At 37.9% G+C, this 14805-nt stretch overlaps 1 protein-coding gene across 6 annotated transcripts in view; it reads left to right on the top strand.

Annotated features, from left to right (window-relative positions):
- Window positions 1–14805, top strand: part of DENND6A (DENN domain containing 6A) — an 87013-nt gene that overhangs the window by 62398 nt on the left and 9810 nt on the right. For 4 of the 6 annotated variants that reach the window (XM_010360469.2, XM_030926699.1, XM_030926710.1 and 1 more), the window contains exons 13-20: window positions 865–930; window positions 1012–1076; window positions 2277–2366; window positions 4551–4604; window positions 4705–4814; window positions 5003–5105; window positions 6336–6410; window positions 6877–7894. In XM_010360469.2, coding sequence (XP_010358771.2) covers window positions 865–930; window positions 1012–1076; window positions 2277–2366; window positions 4551–4604; window positions 4705–4814; window positions 5003–5105; window positions 6336–6410; window positions 6877–7008 — 695 coding nt within the window. In that variant the 3' untranslated portion in view covers window positions 7009–7894. Of the gene's footprint in view, window positions 1–864; window positions 931–1011; window positions 1077–2276; window positions 2367–4550; window positions 4605–4704; window positions 4815–5002; window positions 5106–6335; window positions 6411–6876; window positions 9776–14805 lie in introns of those variants that run through there. The other 2 variants (XM_010360470.2, XM_030926690.1) reach the window with 2 other exon arrangements.

Below are 14805 nucleotides of genomic sequence, written 5' to 3'. Positions count from 1 at the left end.
TGATCTATGTAACTGTTTAAACAAAGGTATTTTGTGAATTTAGAGGCTTGAATTGTATTATAATCTCTATAATAATATAATCTCTAGATTGTCTTTCAGTTCTTAGGTTCTTTTAGCCCTTGTGCAGAGAAGAGGGAGCGGGGAGAAAGTCTTTGAAATTAGGTTTGTTCATGACACTTTTAAGTGTGTATCTTGAGGCATTTTTCTGCCTGTTATAAGAGTTGTTTAGGTGTTAGCTTTCTTTGACCCTAAGACCAGGGCCTGCATATACTACACAAGCTATTCAACATAGCAGTCTGCTCAGGAGTCCTGTCCATCTGTGGCTCAGACCTGTGGTTGCTGCACACACCATTGCCACTTGCTGGCAGTGTAAGTTTCTGTAATGGAAAAGCTGAATTTGAGGAGGCATCAAAAAAAAAAAAACACACACACACACACACAAACCCTTGAAGACTACATCTGCACAGTCATTTAAGAATTACTCTCTATTCCATTTATACTTAAAGGGTATTTTATTCCTCTTCAGCACCTAAATTTTCAGTTTTATGTATTTGGCATATAGATTTTAAATTACAGGTTGAGTGACAAAAAGGGAAAAATTTAAGTAATGATAGATATTAATGAAAGATCAAATATCCATTTTATATAATTTACATGAATCGTTTCTGTACTATTGTAATAATCCAGTATTCTTGTTATCCAGTTTTAAAATACCAAGAATGAACCCTTAACATATTAATTGATGTTAAGAATGCTTTAATTATAACATGCTTAAGTAATAAACAGTAGATTATAAATAAAGTTCCAATTTTATAATATGTATGATTAGAATAATTATAAAAATCTTTATGCTGCTTCCTGCAGGTGAAATTCCTAAGCAGGTTAAAGTGAAAAAACTGAAGAATCTAAAGACTCTGGATTCTAAACCTGGTATTGACTTTTATTGATTTTTAAATATTTATTTGTATGGTACTTGGGTTTTTTTGTTTACCTTCTTTTCTTTGCTCTTAGGAGTTTATACTTCATATAAGCCATATTTAAATAGAGATGAAGAGATCATAAAACAATTACAGAAGGTAATTAGTTGCTCATATTATTAATTTAAATTTCCTTGTTCAGGTATGTAATATCCACTTAGGCAATATGTCCTTTATGTATACTAATGTGAAATAGGATCTCTCCTTTTTTTGGGGGGAGGAGACGGAGCCTTACTCTGTCATCCAGGTTGGAGTGCAGTGGTGTGATCTCAGCTCACTGTATCCTCCACCTCCCGGGTTCAAGTGATTCTCATGCCTCAGCCTCCTGAGCAGCTGGAATTACAGGTGTGCACCATCATGCCTGGCTAATTTCTGTATTTTTAGTAGCGATAGGGTTTCACCATGTTGGCCAGGCTGGTCTTGAACTCCTGGCCTTAAGTGATATCCCACCTCGGTCTCCCAAAGTCCTGGGATTACAGGTGTCAGCCACCACGCCCTGCCGGGGTATCTTTTTTGACTCAAAGTTTTATGAAAATCAGGAGACTAAGCTAGCAACAGTATGGGCATGAATTTGGGACTGTAGCTATACATGAGTGTCAGTCTTTCTAGAAACTTGGGAGTTATAGTGAAAAAGCCATAGATTCTACCATGATAGCATCTAACAGTAAGGGATTATAATTTTTTTAAAAATGTAAATCGTGTAATATAGCAAATATAAAATATTGTCTTTATTTTGAATTCACTTTTTTTTTTTTTTTTTTTTGAGATGGAGTTTCGCTCTTGTTGCCCAGGCTGGTGTGCAATAGCATGATCTCGGCCCACTGCAACCTCCACCTCCCGGGTTCAAGCAATTGTTCTTTCTCAGCCTCCCAAGTAGCGGGGATTATAGGTGGCCACCACCACGCCTGGCTAATTTTTGTATTTTTTTTGTAGAGACAGGGATTCACCATGATGGCCAGGCTGGTCCTGAACCCCTGACCTCAGGTAATCCACCCGCCTCAGCTTCCCAAAGTGCTGGGATTACAGACGCCAGCCACAGTGCCCAGCTGTGAACTCACATTTTCACAGTATGGGATGAACAGTATTCCCTAAGCTAAGAACTCTTATGTTTTGCTCTGGTAAAGATTATTTTCACAGGATGTTGCACAATTAACTTCACATTAAATTACTTCAAGGTGAAGTTCTAGTTTTTTAAATATGAAGTGTAAATGTATATTTACATAGCAGTTGAATATGATAATTATCCATTGTTTTATGTTCCATCACTAGAAAACAGATTCTCATTATTTCCTTTTTAAGGGTGTACAACAGAAACGTCCTTCTGAGGCTCAAAGTGTTATTCTTCGACGCTATTTTTTGGAACTGACACAAAGTTTCATCATTCCATTAGTAAGTTAATAAAATACATTTTTGCATAATTTAATGATTTGGTGAAGGGTATATAAATGTTTTTCCCACCCTCCAAAACCGTATCTTAAGTTGTGTGTTTTGCCAGCCTGGTATATTTGAGTGATTAAAAATAAACCCCTTTGCAAGAGACCTGGATTATTTGTTCTAGTGTTAACTGTTTAGCTTTGGTAAGTCACTCCCTCTGAACCTCAATTTTCTTACCTATGAAATGTGGCTGATTCCACTTTTCCTAAGTACCTTTCAAGACTGTTGTGAATATTAAATGATATACTTTATATGAAATGTTACGTAGTTACTACATTTTTCACCTTAAGATTATCGTAGAGCTTCTGTGATAGTTATTTTGAAAAAAAATTGATATAATGTCTGTGAGGCTGTAGCTCCATAATAACAGGGACTATATCTGTCTTGCTCGTTACTAATTTGCCAGTCTGGCATATGGTAGCACTCAAATGTTTATGGAATAAATGACTAGACGATATGGTTATTCTAAGAAATTCAGAAGGATGTCATATTAAAGTATAGGGAGTACCATGATGTGGCCCTACTCTGGAGACTGCATCATAGAGAAACTTTGCACAGTTATTAATATAAAGTAATATATCTATGAATATTATATAGGGCATCCTGGAGATCTTTGCTGTTATATTTTAGAAAGAAATATTATTTCTTGGTCTATGGATGTCAACGTATTTATTCCATTAAATCTATTTGTTTGAATAAATAAACTTTTCTGTAGTGCTTATGAGCATGGACTAGGCTGGGCACAGTGGCTCAGGCCTGCTACTTTGGGAGGCCAAAGTGAGAGGATTGTTTAAGACCAGGACTTTGAGACTACAGTAGGCTATGATTGCACCACTGCACTCCATCCTGGGCAACAGCAAGACTCTCTTTAAAAAAAAAAAAAAAAAAAAAAAAAAAAAAAGCATGGACTGGGCGTGGTGGCTCACATCTGTAATCCTAGCACTTTGGGAGGTCGAGGCAGGCAGATCACAAGGTCAGGAGATCGAGACCATCCTGGTTAACATGGTGAAACCCCGTCTCTACTAAAAATACAAAAACTTGGTCGGGCCTGGTGGCATGCACCTGTAGTCCCAGCTGCTCTGGAGGCTGAGGCAGGAGAATCACTTGTACCTGGGAGGTGGAGGTTGCAGTGAGCCGAGATCACACCACTGCACTCAGCCTAGGCAAAAGAGTGAGGCTCCATCTCAACAAAAAAAAAAAAAAGCATGGACAAAAGTCAAGTAGACCTCAATTCAAGTCTAAATTGTATTAGCCTTTTGAAGAATCCTCAGTTTCCCAATAATACCTACCACATAGGATCATTCCAAGGATTACAAGAGATCACACATGTAAAATGTTGAGTGCATTATCTGGCCTATAGTTACTCAGTAAGGTTAACTATTATCATTAAGACAGGGTGAAACCCTGACTCAACTAAAAATATAAAAATTAGCCAGGCGTGGTGGTGGGTTCCTGAAATTCCAGCTACTTGGGAGGCTGAGGCAGATAATTGATTAAACTCTGGAGGCAGAGTTTGCAGTGAGCTGATATTGCGCCACTGCACTCCACTGCCATGTGCCACTGGGCAACAGAGCGAGACTGCATCTCAAAAAAAATAAATAAATAAAAATTAAAAAAAGGGCTGGGCGGCACGGTGGCTCACACCTGTAATCCCAGCACTTTGGGAGGCCAAGGCGGGTGGATCACGAGGTCAGGAGTTTGAGACTAGCCTGACCAACATGGTAAAACCTTGTCTCTACTAAAAATACAAAATTAGCAAGGCGTGGTGGCGCACACCTGTAATCCCAGCTACTTGGGAGACTGAGGCAGGAGAATCGCTTGAACCCAAAGGGGCGGAGGTTGTAGTGAGCCAAGATCACGCCATTGCACTCCAGCCTGGGCAACAGAACAAGACTGTCTCAAAAAAGAAAAAAAAATGTAGTCCCTTGGTTTACCCAAGATTTAGTTGAATTTTATTTGAAATCTGACTTCACAAGTCAGTCTAAATTTAGCTATATCTGTTGTGGGGAGTGATGGAGTTGTTGCCGTCCATTGAAAGGGCATATGATTAAAAACTTAAAAGACCCATTCCTTTTATGTAGGTCTGTTTAAATATTTTTGAAGACACTCCTCTTATTAACTTTTTTTTTTTTGTTTTAGGAGAGATATGTGGCAAGCTTGATGCCTTTGCAGAAAAGTATTTCCCCATGGAAGGTATGAATATATTCAAATCTATTTGGGTCCTCTAACTGTAATTAACTTCTGTGAACATATCCACTCCTAATTTCTAAATATTATATTTCCTGTTTTCTAGAGTCCACCTCAATTAAGACAGTTTCTTCCAGAAGAATTTATGAAAACACTTGAGAAAACAGGACCTCAGCTAACCTCTAGAATAAAAGGCGATTGGATTGGACTTTACCGGTTAGTCTTTTTTTCCTGTTTTACACCCATGTGTCGTGCTTTATTTAAAAACAAAACAAAAAACTAGACTTAAACTTATTCATTTTAAAGAATTCTAAAGTTTGACATGGTTCTCTGAATAGGAAAGGTATTGAGGAAAGGAAATAAGTTATAATCAAACTTTACTTTTTTAAAATGTATTTTTATAGGCATTTCCTAAAGTCTCCAAATTTTGATGGCTGGTTTAAGACCCGGAGGAAGGAAATGACCCAAAAATTGGAGGCACTCCATCTAGAAGCTCTTTGTGAAGAGGTTCGAAAACTGTGTGTTTGTGTAATGATTAACAACTGTTGAAAATAAAGATAATTATGCTTAGAGGTTGAAGATTGTACCCTGTATCCACTCTTTATAAATAGTAATAATGACTAACTTTTCTAGATCATGTGCTGTGTGCCAAGGACATTATAGGGGCTTTATATAGATAATCTCTTTTAATCTTTACAATGATTCTTTGAGGTAGGTGTGTTATGAACTACATTATGGGAAACATTTGGCTTAGAAGTTAAATGACTTGCCTCAGATCACATCCCTGCTAAGTAGTGGAGCCAACAGTGTGCTGGAGTCCACTTGCATTGGCTCACAAGAGCCAACTGTGCACATCTCTTCTCTGTGCACATCTCTTCTCAGCTCTGCATTCAGTGACCTCAGGTTGGCAGCTTGAAATAGCCTACAGTGGGAGTACTACACCACAGAAATTGGCAAATGCGACAAACCAGAGACCTGTTTTGGAGAACCACTTGTTAAATACGTACCAGCACATTACTGGGTAGAGTAAGGATTGTAATCCAAGAAGCCTAACTCCACATCTTTTGCTGTTACGATGTATTTACCTTTTTTAGTTAGTATTAACACTTTTTAAAATGTGGACTGATTTTTTTTTTTTTTATGTTCTGTATTACCAGGCTATTTTAAATTAAACTACTTATGAAAATAAAAGGGATAGTCTTACTTTTATTTATATTTAGCTTTAAATGCAAGGCATACTAGCCTCAGTGATAACTTTCTGCTCATAAACTCCCAGTGACTGTGGCTTTGCAAAAAGGAATCTGATGAATGCACCTGCAACATAAGCCCAGGAAGAGCTTATCTGAAAACATGAAGTTTACATCCAGTAGTAAATTCATGTTCAGTTCTTTTGATTTGTTAACAAATGTTCCTTATAAATTAGTCACTACTTAGTGGCAGTGGGGGTTACTATTACAGTTTGAGTTGCAATTTTGTTTTTCTTGCTTGATCTAAAAAAGCCACCTCAGTACATTTTGTTTTACTTCCAAATATGAGACAATTATTCTGGCTAATGCAGAAAATTAACAGTTATTAGAATATTATGAGAATTATTCCTACACTATAATGCTATATCTGGGTTAAATACTTTGTTCTCCTTTTCCTTCTTGTCTTTCCTTCACAGTAGCCTTACCTATTGAAATAGAGGTTTGAATATTATTTTGAGAATTGACTGATTTGGGATTTTATTTATTCTAGGACTTACTTCTCTGGATCCAGAAACACACAGAAGTAGAAACAGTAGACCTTGTCTTGAAGCTGAAAAACAAGCTGGTATGTAGCCAAAACAGCCAATGATTAAATTGACTTTTCTGTGAAGATATTTTCCTCTCATATGAGCTGACAACCCATGATAGTTCACAGAAGTAACTTTTTAAATGAGAGGGCTTGAAATTGGTCAATTGATGGTAGACATTGCTGAAAATACTTGGTCACTGAAACAGACCATAATGATGCCATATTATTTTCTAACATTATCTACATAGAATCTAATAAGCTCTATCAAAACATTGTTGCTTATATTTCTAGGTATTATTATGAATTTACATAGAAGCCTTTTACTGAGCTCAATAACGTATTGTTTAAATGGAATGCTCCTTGCTTTTTTAGTTTCTGTAAATTTTGGTCTAAGACTGAAAGTATCCAATTGTTAGACCTTTAAAATGGTTTATTTAGAGAATGTAATGTATTAATACAGATGCTGAGGTTAATTTAAATGCTATGAAATGTCCTTATGTAGTTGCAGGCTGATCGAGAGCACTTACCTGTGAAACCTGACACTATGGAAAAGTTACGGACACACATAGATGCCATTATCTTAGCATTGCCAGAGGACCTGCAAGGCATACTGCTCAAAACGGGCATGACATGATATTTGCCAAGATTTTCCAGCCAAAAAGGATTATGCATCAGGAAGCATACTGACATTTCAACCAGACGCACAAAGGAGATCTCTCAGTGGCAGCAGAGTGGAGAATTGCCATGAATGCTAGTTACAGGGTAGAAAGACTGTATTGTATAAACAGAACTTTTTAGTGCATTATTTTTAAAGTGGATATCTGTGGTGGTTCCACTTTAATACTGAAACACCGAAAGGCATTTCTATATTTTTAATCATGTTCTAAAGTGCTCTTATGAGAGACTTGGGGGCCATCAGTATTAGTGATTTCATACTGCAGTGCTGGCATTGCAGATATTTTTTTAAATCGGTGCTGCTTTGCCCAATCATGTTAAAACTCAGGGGGATATAAAAATAACATTCACACTGGCTATCTTCTTCAGAACAGAAAGACTGAACTGTCCTATGGCTAGAAGGAATTGATGCTTATGTAGTGCCTTCTGTTGTCCTACATGTTTCACAGTTCAGCTGCTAGTCTTGAACCTTTTCCTTAGCTTCATTATGATATGTAATTTTATAAGGTATTCTGTTGAGTGATCATTGTTTAAAAAAAATATTTCTTGCTACCCATTGTGTTTATTAATATACATGATGGGTTTTTTCAGTTGTCATACAGATTTTCATTATTTTCTCTTCCATTTTCAAAATTTAATCTTACCAGTTTCTCCAAAGACAAGGAGGCATCTAGTATTAATTATGGGAGAGTTTATTTTCTCTTACCCCTTACTAATTTAAACATTAGGCCAGGTACAGTGGCTCACACCTGGAATCCTAGCACTTTGGGAGGCCAAGGCGGACAGGTCACCTTAGGTCAGGAGTTCAAGACCAGCCTGGCCAACGTGGTGAAACCCCATCTCTACTAAAAATACAAAAATTAGCCAGGCATGGTGGCACACACCTGTAATACCAGCTACTTGGGAGGCTGAGATGCGAGAATCACTTGAACCTGGGAGGCAGAGGTTGCAGTGAGCTGAGATTACACCACTGGACTCCAGCTTGGGTGACATAGTGAGACTTTGTCTCAACAAAAATAAAAAATTAATAAATACTAATTTAAATATTATTAAATGTTTAAATTAATGAATTTGGATGCTTTTCAAAGACATTTTAATTATAAATCTCATAATCAGCTATTTTTTTAAACTGAACTATTCTTATTTCAAAGGCATTCATGAGTTTTTTATGTGATACTTATTTGAGTGATGATAAGATTGATGTCAGGCATTATTTGTTTGATAGTGTTTTATTTTTCTCAACATTAATATTTCTCAGAACACTTTTCCTACTGTTGTTTGACATGGAAACTTTTGCATGAGTCAGTGTTATGGTTAGCTTTTGTTGTTGTTGTTTTTGTTTCTGTTTTGTTTAAACAATACTACCTTGCCAAAAATAGAAGAATGTGATTTGGTAGAGTAAGGTTGTTTGGTTTGTGTTTGAATAAGAGTAGTATCCTGCAGAAGCCACTTTTTTTTTTTTTTTTTTTTTGAGACGGAGTTTCACTCATTGCCCAGGCCGGAGTGCAATGGTGCAATCTTGGCTCACTGCAACCTACACCTGCCGGGTTCAAGCAATTCTCCTGCCTCAGCCTCCCAAGTAGCTGGGATTACAGGCATGCGCTACCACGCCTGGCTGATTTTGTATTTTTAGTAGAGACGGGGTTTCTGTTTGTTGGTCAGGCTGGTCTCAAACTCCCAACCTCAAGTGATCCGCCTGCCTTGGCCTCCTAAAGTGCTGGGATTACAGGCGTGAGCCACCGCGCCTGGCCAGAAGCCACTAATTAAAATAGGCACACATGACACAGCATGTGGTTAATAGCTGTGTCTTGAATTATCCTCTAAATAACCAAATTTAGTTGTATGTATTTGTAAAGGATATGGCTTCAGAAGCTATCTTTTGTTCTCTTGCTATAACCTTTAAGGGCATTCCTGACCCAAGAAAGATTCCTTGCATTTGTAACTGTGGTCTAATACCCAAATGTGCCCTGTTCTTATGGATACAGTCTCTTGAAGCATACCTCAAAGTCATAGAGAGAATATGGCATTCAAGAAATCATTTGCCTTGGATCATATGAGTTATTTTGTGAAACAACAGCTGACTTTTCAGAAAAGGGGCAACTACTTTTATATGCTAAAAGTATTTCATAACTTTCTGGGAAACCTTATTTAGGTATAAATGGTTATCTTATTATTTTTCAAAAAGGTATATTTTAATAATCGTACAATTTATATACAGTTTGTGACCAGAATTTGCAAGTTGTTGGTGTCATATCAAGGATCTTTTAAATTATACCACTTCAGGATGTATCATTTCAAGTTTATTTTGCACAGCTAAACAGTAGCAAAAGATGCCAGTTAGCATGATAATGGTGTCTTCATTTTTACTGTATTTAACTGAAACCTAACACATGTTGAAAACCGTATCATACCTAGTTTATCTCTTAATTTCAAACTATGTACTTGTAAAAATGATGTAAATTTGCATTGGGAACCTGAGAAAGACTGACTGATAATTTTTGGTTTGTGATTTTCAGATTTGTCCTTTTTTTTTTTTTTAAGAAGACTTTGTTACTATGTAAACCCTGACATTAAATGTTTTATCTCTACCAGCATCAGGAGGAATCACTGCTTTAAGGGTATTATGTAATGCCTAGTGCCTTCTATTTACAGTGAAAAAGAGGTTTTTATGAAGGCATTTATGGTCATTACCAAAAACTAAATTAAAGGCCTTGGATTTTAAAGCACTTGGATATTTTGTGTTATTTCTGAGTGGGGTTGGACTACTTGGAGAAAATGCATAGTTAATGAAACTTGTGCATTATGAGATTCCTTTTGTTTCCTGCCAGATTGTTTGTTTTTTTAAGGACTTCAAATGAAAACCCTGTGTACTTCACTATGAATAGGTAACCAATTCTGTTTAGACAGATCAGTTAAGTGGCTGCCTATCTTTCCTAGCACTGCATTGATTTTATGAAATATTCTGGTAAAAATATTGGCCGTATGTATTGGCTCATACCTATAATCTCAGCACTTCAGGAGGCTGAGGCAGGAGGGTCGTTTAAGCTCAGGAGTTCAAGATCTGCCTAGGCAACAAAGTGAGACCCCGTCTCTACAAAAAAATCAAAAAATTAGCAGAGCATGGTGGCACACGCCTGCAGTCCCAGCTACTCAGGTGGCTCAGGCGGGCGAGGGGATGGCCTCAGTCTAGGAGGTAGAGGCTGTGGTGAGCCATAATCACACCATTGCACTCCAGCCTGGGTGACAGAGCAAGACCGCTCTCAAAAAAATGTTTTAGTTGCTAGATTCTCCTTCATCTGCTACCTTTTTTAAAACCCAAATCTCCAATTATTTTTACTTCTTTCTCTTATTTTTTAAAAGTAGCAACTACATTATATTATTCTTTTTTTTTTTTTTTTTTTTTTTTTTTCTTGAGACGGAGTCTCACACTGTCACCCAGGCTGGAGTGCAGTGGTATGATCTCTGCTCACTGCAACCTCCACCTCCCAGGTTGAAGCCATCCTCCTGCCTCGGCCTCTCAAGTAGCTGGGATTACAGGTATGTGCCACCACACCTGGCTAATTTTTGTATTTTTAGTAGAGACAGGGTTTCACCATGTTGGCCAGGCTGGTCTTGAACTTCTGACCTCAAGTGATCCGTCTTGGCTTGCCAAAATCCTGGGATTACATGCATGAGCCACTGTACCTGAGACCCCATCTCTAAAAAAAGTTTTTTAAAAGTAGTCAGACATGGTGGTACATGCCTGTGGTCCCAGCTACTCGGGAGGCTAAGGTGGGGGGATAGTGTGTGCCCAGGAGTTGGAGGCTGCAGTGAGCTGTCATCATGCCATTTCACTCAGCCTAAACAGCAGAGTGAGACCCTGTCTATAAAAGAAAAAATATTTTTAAAAGAAAAAATTTTTTAAAAAAATTTTAAAAGATTTTGTTGTTCAATAATCATGCCTCATTCCGTTTTACTAGCTTTACCACTAGACTTGCATTCTTCTGTTTATTTTTGCCTCCCCACTCTTGTCATCATTATACTATTTTTGTCTTAACCATTAGAAAGCCAGACTTCATAGATCCTACATGTTTTTGCCTGTCCCTCACATTTTTCCATGTCAGCCAGTCTGAATACATTATGGTATAAATTGCTTCTACATTGACTGAAATACTTTTGGAAAATAGTAACTTTATATTCCAGAGTTATACTTCTTATTAAGTGAATGATTTTGTTTTTGAGAGGGAGTCTTGTTCTGTCACCCAGGCTGGAGTGCAATGGCGCCATCTCGGCTCACTGCAACCTCCACCTCCGAGGTTCAAGCTATTCTCCTGCCTGAGCCTCCCGAGTAGCTGGGATTACAGGCGTGCATCACCACACCCAGCTAATTTTTGTGCTTTTAGTCGAGACAGGGTTTTACCATGTTGGTCAGGTTGGTCTCAAACTCCTGACCTCAGGTGATCCACCCGCCTCAGCCTCCCAAAGTGCTGGGATTACAGGTGTGAGCCACTGCGCCCAGCCTTAATTGAATGAAATTTTATACTTCAATAGGAAACTTGAAATGATTGCATTCATTTAATGAAATGAGCAAATATTTTTATAATCAGAGGCTCTGGTGGTAGAACTCAACAAATCAGTTTTTTGTTTGTTCATTTGTTGTTGTTTTGTGGAGATGAGTTCTCGCTATAGTGCCCAGGCTGGTCTGAAACTCCTTGGGCTCAAGCAATCCTCCTGCCTCCACCTCCCAAAGTACTGGGATTACAGGCGTTAGCCACCTTACCCAGCCACAAATCATACTTTTTAAAAACAGCTTTATTGAGGTACAATAGACATACAATAAGCTGAACATACTTAAATTATATAATTTGATACTTTTTCACATTTGAATACACCCATAAAACCGTCATCACAGCCAAGATAGTGAACATATTCATCACCCCCAAAATTTCCTTATGCCCATTTGCACTCCTTTCTGTCTCCCCCAAACAACTATTATAGATGTTTTCTGTTGCTATAGTTTGTATTTTCTAGAGTTTTATGTAAGTGGAATCATACAGTATATATACTCTTTCTGTTTTTTTGGGGGGAGGAGGTCTGACTTCTTTCACTCAGCGTTGTGATTTTGAGATTCATTCATGTTGTTGCCTGTATCAGCAGGTCATTTCTTCTTATTGGTAAGTAGTATTGTGTTATAGGGGTATAACACATTTTTTACCCACTTACCTGTTGATAGACATTTGGATTGTTTCTAGTTTTTGGCTATTACAGATAAAGCTGCTGTGAACTCATGTACTAGTCCTTGGATGGACATATATTTCTTTTTTTCTTATGTAAATACCTAGGAGTGGTATGAGGGGGATGTCTTGGTCATATGGTAGGTGAATGTTTAACTTTTTAAAGAGATTGCCAAACTGTCCCAAAGTGGTTGTACTATTTTATTTCTAGGAGTATTGTATGAAAGTTCCACGTCCCAACTAACATTTGGTATGGTCAGCCTTTTTAATGTCAGCCATTCTAATAGGTTTGTATTGGTACCTTATTGAGGTTTTAATTTACATTTTGCTAATGACCTTTGATGCTGAGCATCTTTTCATGTGCTTATTAGCCTTCTCTGTATCTTGTTGGTAAAGTGCTCCAAGCTTTTGCTTATTATGTAACTTCCTATGGTTGTGCCTTGAGAGTTCTCTATAATGTTCTTTTTGTTTGTTTGTTTTGGTTTTGGTTTGGTTTGGTTTTTGAGATGGAGTCTTACTCTGTTGCCCAGGCTGGAATACAGTGGCACCATCTTGGCTCACTGCAACTTCCACCTCCCGGGTTCAAGTGATTCCCCTGCCTCAGCCTCCTGAGTAGCTAGGATTACAGACACCCACCACCATGCCTGGCTAATTTTTGTATTTTTAGTAGAGATGGGGTTTCGCCATGTTGACCAGGCTGGTCTTGGACTCTTGATCTTAAGTGATCCACCCACCTTGGCCTCCCAAAGTGCTGGGATTACAGGTGTGAGCCACTGAGCCCAGCCAGAGTTCTCCATATGTTCTTGATACAAGTTCTTTTTCAGATACATGCATTGCAAAGATCCCCCCACCCCTAGTTTATGACTGTTTTTTTCATTTTTAAAAGTGTCTTTTGAAAAGCAGTTTTTTTTTTTGTTTGTTTGTTTTTTTTTTTGAGACGGAGTTTCACTCTGTGGCCCAGGCTGGAGTGCAGTGGCCAGATCTCAGCTCACTGCAAGCTCCGCCTCCCAGGTTTACGCCATTCTCCCGCCTCAGCCTCCCGAGTAGCTGGGACTACAGGCGCCCGCCACCTCACCCGGCTAGTTTTTTTTTTTGTATTTTTTAGTAGAGACGGGGTTTCACCGTGTTAGCCAGGATGGTCTCGATCTCCTGACCTCGTGATCCGCCCGTCTCGGCCTCCCAAAGTGCTGGGATTACAGGCTTGAGCCACCGCGCCCGGCCGTTGAAAAGCAGTTTTTAATTTTGATTTAGTTCAACTTATGAATTTGTTCTTTTAAGTTTGTGTTCTTACCCAAGGTCACAAAGACCTGTGTTTTTTTCTATTATTTTTATTTTTGTTTTTTTGAGATGGACTCTTGCTCTGTCATCCAGGCTGGAGTGCAGTGGTGCAATCTCAGCTCACTGCAACCTCTGCCTCCCGGGTTCAAGCAATTCTCCTGCCTCAGCCTCCCCAGTAGCTGGGATTACAGGCGTGCACCACCGCGCCTGGCTAATTTTTGTATTTTTAGAAGAGATAGGGTTTCACCATATTGGTCAGGCTGGTCTCCAACTCCTGACCTCAAGTGATCCGCCTGCCTCAGCCCCTCAAAGTGCTAGGATTATAGGTGTTAGCCAACACGCTCAGCCTCTGCTAGCAGTTTTCAGTTCTAGGTTTTGCATTTAGGTGTATAAACCATTTGGAATTAGTTTTAGTGTGTATGTGAAGTATGCATTTAATGGGTTTTTTTTTTTGTTTTTTGCATATGAATATTAATTGTCCCAGCACCATTTGTTGAAAGGTGATTATTATTGCCAAAAATCAGTTGCATTGGCTTTGTGGTACCTTTGTCAAAATTCAGTTGTCCATATATATATATGTGGGTTTATTTTTACACTTCCTATTCTGTGCCACTATTCTGTATATGTCTATCTTTATGCCAGTACCACATTGCTTGATTACTGTAGCTTTATTGTTGAAACTGGTTGGTGTTAGCCCTCCAGTTTGTGTCCTTTTTAAAGGCTGTTTTGCTTACTTAATTACTTTACATTTCCATACAAATTCTAGAATCAGCTTATGAATTTCTACACAAATTCTTGCTGGGATTTTGATTGGGATTGCATTGAATTTATGGATCAATTTGAGGGAGAATTGAATAATTTCAAGTCTTCTGAACCATGAACAAAGTATATGTATGTTTGTTTTCCATTTATATATGTTTTAATTTCAGCAATATTTTGTAATTATCAACACAAGTCTATCATATCTTCTGTCAGATTTATCTCTAAGCCTATCATATTTTTGATGTTGCAAATGATATTTTTAAAAATTTTAAATTTACAATTTTTCAAAAATTTAGTTCGAAATACTAGTATTGTACATATATATATATATTGATCTTGTATCCTATAATCTTGCTATACTCATTTATTCTAGTAGCCTTTTTTGAAGATTCCATCAGATTTTTTACATAGAAGACTATGCCATCTGTGATTAAAGACTGTTTTACTTCTTTCCAATCTGGGTGACCTTTATTTATTTTTCTTTGATTACACTGGCTAGAATC

Source organism: Rhinopithecus roxellana, chromosome 1 (genome assembly GCF_007565055.1).
Source record: "Rhinopithecus roxellana isolate Shanxi Qingling chromosome 1, ASM756505v1, whole genome shotgun sequence".
NCBI lineage: Eukaryota > Metazoa > Chordata > Mammalia > Primates > Cercopithecidae > Rhinopithecus > Rhinopithecus roxellana.
Note: the sequence above shows the minus strand (reverse complement) of the source record. Positions and strands in the feature narration are given on the sequence as shown.